Source organism: Syzygium oleosum, unplaced genomic scaffold (assembly GCF_021117445.2).
Source record: "Syzygium oleosum isolate NSW1041296 unplaced genomic scaffold, Sole_v2.1 Sole_v2.01, whole genome shotgun sequence".
NCBI classification, from domain to species: domain Eukaryota; kingdom Viridiplantae; phylum Streptophyta; class Magnoliopsida; order Myrtales; family Myrtaceae; genus Syzygium; species Syzygium oleosum.
The window spans coordinates 30285343-30296366 of record NW_026607485.1 but is presented as its reverse complement, the minus strand read 5'-3'; the positions used below and the strand labels follow the sequence as shown (position 1 = coordinate 30296366).

At 41.5% G+C, this 11024-nt stretch overlaps 1 protein-coding gene across 1 annotated transcript; it reads right to left on the bottom strand.

Moving 5' to 3' along the window:
- Positions 1-5835: 5835 nt before the first annotated feature.
- On the bottom strand, positions 5836-9211 carry LOC115691575 (BTB/POZ and TAZ domain-containing protein 4). Its single transcript, XM_030618257.2, has 6 exons — positions 8674-9211; positions 7649-7927; positions 7116-7246; positions 6716-7022; positions 6294-6607; positions 5836-6070 (listed from the first exon to the last, which is right to left on the bottom strand). Exons 2-6 carry the CDS (start codon positions 7910-7912, stop codon positions 5941-5943), a joined length of 1146 nt encoding a protein of 381 aa, XP_030474117.1. The 5' UTR covers positions 7913-7927; positions 8674-9211; the 3' UTR covers positions 5836-5940.
- Between the last annotated feature and the right edge of the window lie 1813 nt (positions 9212-11024).

Sequence of the window (11024 nt, the reverse complement as noted above, 5' to 3'; positions counted from 1 at the left end):
AAGCAGCAGGTTAGTGTTGCTGATGGAATTAATATCTGGAACCTTATGTTGAAAACTTTGATTTTCTTGGTGTGAGATGATCTCATGAAACTAAAAGCCAATACTAGAACACCAAGTGTACTCTTTTGTGTTGCTTTACTCGGATGCTAAAACATCAAACCATACCGAACTCGTAAAATTTAGAGTCGTGCCTTACTTGCAACGACATCGAACTACTCGTGCGGCAAATAACATCTCGGTTCGAGTGATCTAATGAGTCGCCCAAGTTTGGTACTTGCCCAAACTCACGCAGGCATACTAGGTTGTGTAGAGAGAACTGAATTACCTAATTAAACTGGGCCTAAAACAATTGTGTACAGAAATTAAAGAGTAAAAAACACTTAAGTATAGTATTGCCGTAAGAGCCGCTAATTTGTTGCCTTGGAGAAGCCCAAAAACACTTCGGTTGAGAGCCCCACCTCCATTCCGAATTAATTCTACTGACCTGTGCTTAAAACCTCGTACTTTCACTATCATGCTAACTAATCAACATGTCGATAATGCCATTCACTATGCTTCATCCTGGAACCCCTTTTGGCTTAAGCATGTGAAATCCTCTGTTGACTAGTGTGTTGTTCCCCATAGGTTGGCAAACCAAATCTTCGATATATGGTTCTGTTAGAATATATCTTACCTCAAGTGAGCTTTCTAGTTATAAAAGTAACCATTTCATCTCACAGTTTTAACTTTTAAAGCCGCTGACAGTATTATCTTAAAATTCAACTTTACATAATAGTAGCTCTTTACTTAGTTTAAAAGATCGATAGTAAATATGAATGTGATTTTGGAGTACTACTCTTTTCATTCAGCCATAAACAAGCGACACCATGGAGTAAATTGAGTAAGAATTTCGAAAAGACCACGAACAGACACGAGAAAATAATGATGAAGTCTGAATTTTTCTTTTCTCATAATTGTATATATGTGGATCCATGAACTTGAACACGTGTACACTATATATATATATGGCGAAAAAAGAGTCATATAGCGATTCGAGAGACTCGAATTGGGTCTACCATCACCAACTCGCACATAATACTGTATTCTTCTTTTTTTTCTTTTGGAGAGAGGAATTAGAGAGGCTGAAAGGTGCTTGCATGTGAGGGCGAAGGAAAGAGCCCATGACGGCTTTGCATGCTCTTGGGCTCTCTCCGCTCCTCCATTGCCAATTGGCCAGAAAAACAATAAGCATGATTTAAGCAGCTAGTTTAGGCACTTTTCTATAAAAGGCCCAAAAATATATAAATGAAAAAGGAGGGGCCTGTGAGAGGGTCCTAAAACCAGGAAATTGAGGACCACCCTCTCCCTCTCTCGATTCCCACGTGTTATGAAAAGAAGTTCGTGCAATGTACTTGTCACGGTCCCCAGTTGCACAGTTTGGAGAGATATTTACAGAAATCATTTTCATCCTTTGCATCTTGAATCGTTGAAAGTGTACGTCTTGTTTCTTGCCAATTTAGAGGGCAAAAAGTGGAGGTAAGGAGAAAGTTAGGTTGGTTTTTTTGGAATTTTTTTTGTATGTTTTCTTTCTTTCCGGTTTCCATTGCCCTTCTTGGGAAGGGGTTCAATGGACCTTTGGTGATTAATACAAAGTTTTGGCTATCATCATTTCCCCCTCTAAGTTGAGATTTCTCTCAATCTAGACAAAGATAAATTGACTCGTTTTATCTTAAAATTGTGATACTTAAAAATGCATCTCGAGTCTCAACTATTTATCCGTGTTTTAAGTAAAATATAAGTTGAATCAGATCTTTAAGAAGATCTCGACACTTTTTTTTAATAATTTAGAGGCACGAGTGTAGAGGCTTTGGTATCTAGAGGTTCATGGGACATCCTGCAAATCCCCATAAATCGGTGAAGTCCAGGTCTTTAGCTTGTGTAGGTGGGTCTAACTTAGATCACTTTCCATATAAATGTTGGGGGATAAGAATAGCAAGAGTGCAATAACTTTAGTGAGCGTAATAATTTCTTTTTTCGCTTACTTAAGTATCACAAATTTGAAAAATCGATCATTTAAGTGCCATCGGCCTACGTGGACCCAGTCGTCCTACGTGGCACCACTGGCGTCGACGTGGACAATTTTGCAATTTATATTTGCTCACTTAAGTGCCACAAAATTCAAAAATCAATCACTTAAGTGCTATCGACAATTTGGTTTACCGGAAAATCCGCCACCGGTCTCGCCCAGATCTGGCAAGGGCCTTCGCGCCCTCGCCCGCTGCTGGTGAGGCCGCAGTGGCCCTGGCCGAGGCCATCTAGACCTCGCTGACTATAGCCGACGAGGCCTTTGTGGCCGGCGCAAAGGCCCTCACCCGCAGCTACGAGGCCACCATGGCCCTGGGCGAGGCCTTCGCGGCCTCGCCAGCCTAGGGCAAGACCTTTGCGGCTGGCACAAAGAAAAAAAAAAGGAAAATCAAAACATAATAAAAAATCCATGTATAACGATTTGCCGAAAGTGGCACTCAAATGATCGATTTTACTCCGATGTGGCACTTAAGTGAGAGAAAAAAAAATTATGCCATTCAAGTGATTACTGTCCAAAAGTTATAGCACTCCTCCAATCAAGCCTAATTGTTGGTATTTGAAATGATGACCTATAATTTCTAAACTAGAAATTTCCTGACACCACAACCAGCTACCACAGCCATGGTGGATCGAGATCTCAACTCTTTCCTTCGGCAGAAGAATAGCCAAGAACTACCATACTTACTGAAAAGAAATACAAAGAAAAAAGGATGAAAGGATAGTCCCAACGTCAGAAAACAACAAAATATACGCGAAAGTTGTAACTGTTCCAAGATCATGGATCACATTCTATTAAAAATTCAATTTTTTTTAAAAAAAAGTATTTTTATAAGAACGAACGTTTCATTAACCAAAGACACGAGCCCGAGCACTGAGGACTCATGCGCGGCCTTTGTGGACCCGGGCTTGAGTGCCGGGGATCAAAGCTTGAGCGTCGAGGACCCGAACACGGCCTTTATGGCCCGAGCTCGGGTGTCGGGGCATCGAGCATGGGCACCAAGGGTTTGGACCTGACCTCAATGGACCCGAGCCGGCCGCCGGAAACCAACATTGGAGTTTTCGTGCCCAAGCGTAGAGTTTCAGGTTCAAGCGTCGATACTTAGCCATATTTTGAAAAAAGTTTTCCAACTTTTCAAAGAGGAAATCATTTTACTGAATTTAAGCTTTGGTATGAAATCATTTTCCGTTTACTCATTTTTCTAAGCGAACCAAACGCCGAAAATTGAGGAAAATATTTGTTTTCAGAAAATATTTTCCGCGAAATAAACGAAGCCTTAATCATTTATTGCCTCATATATGTTATGTTCGTGGACTTCTCGAAATTCTTACTCAATTTATTCCATGGTGTCGAATGTTTATGACTGAATGAAAAGAGTAAAACTCCAAAATCACGTTCAAATTGATTATTGGTCTTTTACGTCAAGTAAAGAACTAATTGTACGTAAAGTCAAATTCTACAATAACCCTATCGACTATTTTAAAAGTTAAAACTGTGAGATAAAAACATTATTCTTTTACGGCGGAAAAGCTAACTTGAGGTCGGTAATACTCTAACGGTACCATATATCGAAGATTTGGGAAAATTATCATATCAGTCATAAACTTATTGTATGATGTCAATTCAATCCTAAAATTTTTAACAACTTGTGGAGCGCCATGTCAACGATTTCCGGCGATAATTGGCTAGAAGAACTCTATTGGAATTTCACGCAAAGGTTTATGATTACATTAGCAAAATTGAAAAATTTTATGGCTGTGTTCGTATTCGTACAATAGGTTTAACTGATTTGGTAATTTTCCCCAGAAATTTTGGTTCAACATCCAATATTGAACAAGACTCTAGTCGTCTACAAAGAATTTCACATGCTTAAGCTAAAAGGAGTTCGAGGATGAAGCATGGTGAATGGTATTATCCATTTGTTAATAAGTTGGCATGACAGTGAAAGCAGGGTCCTGAGCACAGCTCACTTGGATTAGTCTTGAATAGAGATCTCCTCTCAACCCAATTTGGTTGGACTCTTTCTTTTTGGGCTACATTAAGACAACAAATTAGCGGCTCTTAAGGGAACACTTCAGTGTTTCAGGCCCAGTTTAGCCAACTAATTGAGTTATCTCTGTCGTTACAACCTAGCTTAGCATGTCTGCGGTAAGTTTGGGCAAGTACTGAACTTGGGTGACTCAGTTGATCACTCGAACCGAGGATGTCCATTAGCCGCATGAGTAGTTCGATGTCATTTCAAGTAAGGCATGACGCGAAGCATTAATATCGATCGGCACGACGGCCATTCTCGGCCCGTTTAATCAGCTCTAGACACAATCTAGTCGGAGGAGAGACCATTGGTTTATAATACTATTATTACAATCTCGCTGTTCTTCTGGTAGCCTATATCTGCAACTATTTTGAGAGTTTGGTATGCTTTGATGCTTTAGCATCTGAATAGAGAGACGTAAAAAAAGGTGGCACTCGGTGTTCTAGTTTTGCTTTTCAGTTACATGAGATCTTCTCAATGTCAACAAATAACAGGGTTTGCAATTTTTATGTAGTGCTTCAGCTAAATCAATCAGCCCATGGTCATGGCATATTCTTCTCTCATCAATCAAGAGAGTTGTCCAAGAAAATCAAAGTTTTCGATATAAAGTTCCAGATAACTTGTCATGCTCTCTGCACTATAAAAGTCGACAGAAAAGCAATTCGAACCGAGCGCCGAAATCTGTTGGCGAAGTGGAAGCACAAGAAGCGTTTCGTATGAGCACTACTATCAGTGAGCTGCGATTTAACGTAAAATGTTCTTGACTATGAATACGACGCATGACCTTTCAAGGATTTATTGGACCTGAATTGGAATTCCTTCAACTTGGTCCTTGCTCATGGTCCTTAAATGATGTCCTGTACAATTCAATAACTGTGGTAAGAGTATGGATAAGGTTTAATGCCTCACTACTTATATAAAATTTTGACAAAATAGTTTCAACAAATCAGAGTGGCGCAGCGGAAGCGTGGTGGGCCCATAACCCACAGGTCCCAGGATCGAAACCTGGCTCTGATACGAGAGTAGCTTCCAACATGCCACCATCCTTTTTATTTTCCTCTCTCTCTCTCTCTCGCATGGCTACGTTTTGGAGCTCAGAGTTTCTGGGAGTAGCTGCTATGTCATTATCAGCAACAAGTCTGAAATCGCTTGTCACTGTCCAAGTTGCATGGCAGAAATTGGCATTTGAAACTATGGTCTCCATCCCATGAAGATGCATGGTGAAGCAGTACTAGATTGAATTCTGACATAACCGGATCCGAGTTAATTCAGCACCTGATACGCACTGACCAAGCACTCGTGGATGAATGTTGTTCTGTCTGCCTCAAAACTCTTTCGAATCCCGAAACCGGCAAAATGACCCAGAAGAACGATGTTTGCTGTAATCCGTCTTTCCTATCTCGATACGGATGCTGTTTAGCAGTTCGGCTACTCAGTTTCAGAAGATTAGAAAGCTGGACGTATGCATCATTCCCCAACGGGCTAACAATGAATCATCCCGGCACAAACCAAGAACAAGAAGAGATTACTATTGGAACTCCTTACATTCAAACCCGTTACATACGTGTATTTAAGGTCATGTGAGCCTATCATTTATGATGTGGACTTATATCGGTGTCAAATTTTGAAGTGTTGACAGTTTATTAATTTGTTCGAGTCCAGCTTGCAAGATTCGTAAAAGGTCGAGACGTATAAGAGAATGCGATCTATTTTTCTTTCCTTATGATTCTAGCAATCAAGATGCATCCAAAACCACCAGATTCAATGCAGGCTTCTTATTGCATATAAACATTACATATTACACTTGGATTGACATCACACAGAATCCCGGAATTTGCTTCCAGAATTAACTCCCACATGCCGATGTAAAAAACGGCGATACCCCGATGGTCTTTGTCCTCAAGATCTTTCTCGCAAGTATTCTCCACTTGGCCTCGTCCTTTTTGTTCTGTTTCTTGATCCTGTCCTTGAAGTTCCTACAAAATGGAGAAACTTCTATTTAGTAAAGACTTTGATTGACATTACAATGTCTTTAATTAGATCGAAAAGATGCAAGTTTAGAGTGAAACAACACTTTCAGAACCGAGTAAAACACAAGGGTTTGTGTAAACAAAACATGTGGCTACACAATTTGGCCAAAATGCAAGAGGATCACGTCATTCCGTTAACAACAAAAACCATTGCACGTTAGGGACATACCTACACAAAGGGACTCGGCAAACATTTGAATCGGCGCAGAGGCGGGAGTGCAGCTCCAACAGCTGCCACATTCTCTTGCAGTGGATGCAACCGCCCGGAACCCGTAACTTGCAGCCCGCAAAGTGGCGGATCAGCAATTCTAGGCCTGTGCATGCCTCGAAGCCGCACGGCGGCTGGTCCTTCTCGAAGACTTTGTCATGGGGCCCAATCGTCCGACACCCGTCTCTACAAATATGAACTAGAGCTTCCATCGCTTCATATAGTTGCAAATAGATCTTCCTCTCATTCTTCATTCTGATCCTCTCCTTTGCACTCTGCAAAAATAAATCTCAAATTAATTTTCCTTTCTGGTCTGGTTTCTAATAGAACCAAAAGTAGGGAAAAGAATGATGCGATGACAGACAATAAGTTCCAATGCTTACATGGTCTTCATTGACGACGCCCTCTAGTAGCTCTTTTTCTAGTAAGGGGTGACTCTGCTTCATCGCAGCCCATCCTTCGGTGGCTGACACATCCTTGAAGTTCTTCACGATCATGCGGTGACAGATGAAGCTCAGACGAGGAGCATCACAGAGCAACGCCAGCTGAAAAATGTCAATGACGTTCTCCATGTTAAGAAGACCCTGCTCGAGTTGCTGCTCGCAGATTTGCTTGAGCCGAGGAACCACGAATGAGTGTGAGAGCACCAATAAAGGCACGACGAACTCAGCCATGTCTTGGTTTTGATAACTACACATGAAACACAAGCAATGTTTAGAATAGAAGACCGTAAGTAGAAAGTCTAAAATGTTCTTGAAGCAACAGCAACGGAGATATATTTACCAGGATGAATACAAGAATCGAACAAAAACACGAACGGCTTCATGAGGAACTCCGCTGACCGATAATACTTGATAACGACCCTTTCTTTTTGATTTCTTCAGCATGCCTTTCATTACTGGAGTTGCCATGCTCTGCAAAAGAATAGCCAATTGGTGATGAGTTTTAGAAGTACAAAGTCACGCCACTTCACATCCATGTGGCCTCAGTCATTCAAGATATCAATTTTCGTGTGGGAAAAGAATCAGATCCCCTCTCATGACATGATAATTTCACAACTTAAGTAACGATCATTTAAAGGTGAATTATCTTCATGCCAAAATTGTCCTGAAAGGTAAAATATACATGGCACAAAGTTTCATTTAAAAAAGAACGTGAAAATTTCTACTTTCATGATCACAATAAGAAATTTTCAGATTGTCGACAGAGAGTAGTAAAATTCCAGTATAGCAACGTTGGATGGAAGGCGACTGACTCGTTATTTCTGGGAAGATTTTACTGTTTGAATTGAACAAGATTGGATGATGAGTTCTTACAATTATACAAGCATGTGCATAGACGACACCACCATCGTCGGTGTGGATTCGGACATCTGCTTTATAGCCTTCATCAAAAAGTCGCTCCCACAGATCGATCGCTGTTGTCGAGATGCAGCAATCGCCTCTTTGAGGCGCTCCCTCCGTTTGTAATCCCTTCCTGGCACATTTGGTCAGGGCCGGACCAGGTAATGGAGGTGCTACTGGTGGACCAGTCCGTGCATTGAGCGATGAATCATCGCTGTTTGTGTCGATCCCTCCCATCTGTTTCAGATTATTCTGCCAAACAAATGGAAACGGGCTTAGTTTTAGTTCCAGGTGAAATTCGAGATGCTTTAGTCACTTTACACAAGCAAACAACAAGACGCACAACAAACATTAACCTCGGTTAAGTAAGCATATGATCACGGGAAACTGTACCTAACATTCAAATTTCTAACCCAAGCACTATAGACTATAATTTATCCAATTATGTTTCTTCAGCTTTTAAGGAAGCGGATCGATCACTTACGCCATACATAAAACTTTTGTCAGTATGGACAAGAAAGGCTTGTCATTCGAAATTGGTAAATGTCAGATCCTATTGCCAATTCATTAATGAATAGATTCCGTTGTCTACCATCAAACGAAGATTAATGTTATAGAGGAGAAACATCTAAGGTAGACATCAAGGACAGATCGTGGAGGAGCTAATAATTGCAGAACCAATTAAGGATTCTCTCAAAATGATCATATTGCTAATTACTAAGGCCAATTAAGCCAAATACCGTGCAAATCTGACAAAATGTTTGAGGTTTGAAAGGATCAGAACAGTCACTTCCATAGCTCCCGCTAGGTTTTTGACTGCTCAATGAATTATCACATAAAAACATCACCATTACCACCAGCACAATGTGAATTACCATCAGATTATAAACCTCAAGAATCTTGAAGTATCATCACAAGCAAAACTTTAAGAAAAGACCCGGTTCTCGAACCTAACTCTGATCAAATCCCATACTTTAGAGTATGAAAGAAACACATACCACCAAGTTCTGATCCGGAGAGATACCGGGAAAGAAACGAGGAACTCGGATGCGAGACGAGAACAGATTTGACTCGGCGTGATCCGAAGTTAATTCAAGCCGATCTTCGCACGCCTTCCGCTTCTATAAATCTCCGGAAGCCGGCGCAAATCGGCCTCCTCGCCAAACAAAAAGGGAGGAACGGGACCAACGCTGAACGAGATATAGAGAATTATCAGGAGGAGCCAAAGCAACAGCTTCTCTGCCAAGAAACTGCTTCTGGGTTATCCCGTAGTATGGATCAAGAAAAGATCCCCGACGTGCAAAGGTGTTAACCTTCGTTGTGGAGTTTCTGTTATTATCTTGAAATCAACAACAACCCGACAGAGAGAGAGAGAGAGAGAGGCAGAGAGACAGACAGACAGAGGCTCGCACGACCCAACTGGAATTCCTCAAAACACGCTCGGTCAGCTCTCACGTAGAAAGGACGACGTCCATGGTCAATGTCTCGTGTTTCCTCTCTGTCAGTCTTTGTATGTGCACGCCTCCCCCTCCTCTCTCTCTCTCTCTCTCTCTCTCTCTCTCTCTCTCTCTCCCTCCCCCTCTGGCAATAAACAAGAGACCCCCACGAACGTCGGAAGGTCAGAGCGAGAGAGAGAGAGAGGAAGGAGAAGGAGGAGGAGAAGAAGAAGACCGCGCTGCTGATTCAGGCACACATCAGAGAATTTGAAATACGAAAGGAAGAAGGAATCAAGAAGCCGGGTCGATCCCCCCTCCCTTCGCATCACGCGCTCTCCCGCGTTCTCGCGATCGATCAACGGCCATCAACCAACCAACTCCCTCCCTCCCGGTCGATCGCGCGCGAGATCCTCGCGTGGTTCTCGTGGTGCCTTAATTTAACTCGGCATTTCCTTCGATAAAAAAAAAAAAAGCGAAAAGAAGAAGAGAAGAAGAAGAAGAAGAAGAAAATGCGATGGAGGATAAAGACAAAATTTTATGTGGGGCCCACGAGGTGTGGTGTGGTCGTGGGGGGGGAGTATCTAAAACAGGATCGAAATGCCAGCTAAGCTGAGGCTGTCTCTCGTCTCTGTACGGCAGCGGGTGGGATTGACCGGCTGACCGGTTTGCCACCGGATATTTTTTAGGGGTTGCTTGGGAGTGGAAAGTGACGGAATTTCGGCTGGAAGTTTCTTTCGATGGAGACATGTGCGGTCGTGAATTGGGTGAGGAAAAACACAACCTCGATTTGCGACGGAGATATTAGCGGACGGTAATCTTCGATGCATGCACGCTTTACTGTATATATATATATATATATAAACATGGACGTGTTAAGTTTGGGCGCGTACAAAATTCATGACTTTTGACCAACCAGTCAGAAGCAGAGGTGATCGATTTTCAAGTAGATCAATTCCCGTCCTGGAACCTGAAATCAGACTAGGCAGAATCAGTTGACAGTTTGTTGAACTGGGAATTGGCCCTCCCGATCTTGGAACCGAACTGATCGATTTCAAAGTCGATCCTGGAATTGGTGATTTCTTATTCTTTTTTTGGTCGCGCTTTTTCTACTCCTCCTTTGGCTTAGACGCTCATTTTCTTTATGTTTTGACTATATCATTCCTTGTGGGACCTACCACTTCTGATACAAATTTAGAAGAGTGATTTTTTTTTAATTATTAGGTCCTTCTTCTTTTTCCTTGCGAGTCCCACTTTCTTTTTTCTTCTTTCTTTCCACGTCTCAATTCTTCGCTTTTGCAAACCGTCTCTATATTTTCTCTCTGACAAGCCATTCTCTTAGGCCTCCCACTCCTTCTCCTTCTTCTTCGGTAAATCTATCCTGCACCTGCATTCCCCCAAAAACTACTTACTTTAGCAATCCGCACATTCCTCATTCGCTATCGGAGGTACAGTTCTGGCGAAAGCTTATTTTTTTGTATTTTAGTTTTCATGTTCTCGAATCATGCTCATCCCGATATCTATTGAGTATTTATTGATATTTTTTCTTAAAAGTGAATTTGACTTTTGGGTCATGGAAATTCTTGATTTTGTGATTCAATTATGCGTTTAGAGTATAGTGTGCATCAAAACAGTGTTTGTGAATCAATTGCACAGTTGCTTTGTGGTCTATAGCATACTTACGTCTTATAAAATTTTTTCTTCTTCTGGGTTCAGTTTCTCACTATCGTTTCCATAAGTTCTTCATCATCAGTTTTGTGATGCTTTGTTGCTTCCATTAATTGACTTATTGGAAATAATGATACAGGATATGTTTAATATGGTTGTTTGATCTTAGGAGGGTTGAGGTAATCTATTTTCTTTGACGACAATGGAGGCCAAAGGCAATTTGCAAGAGTGAAGAATTAAGACGTCAA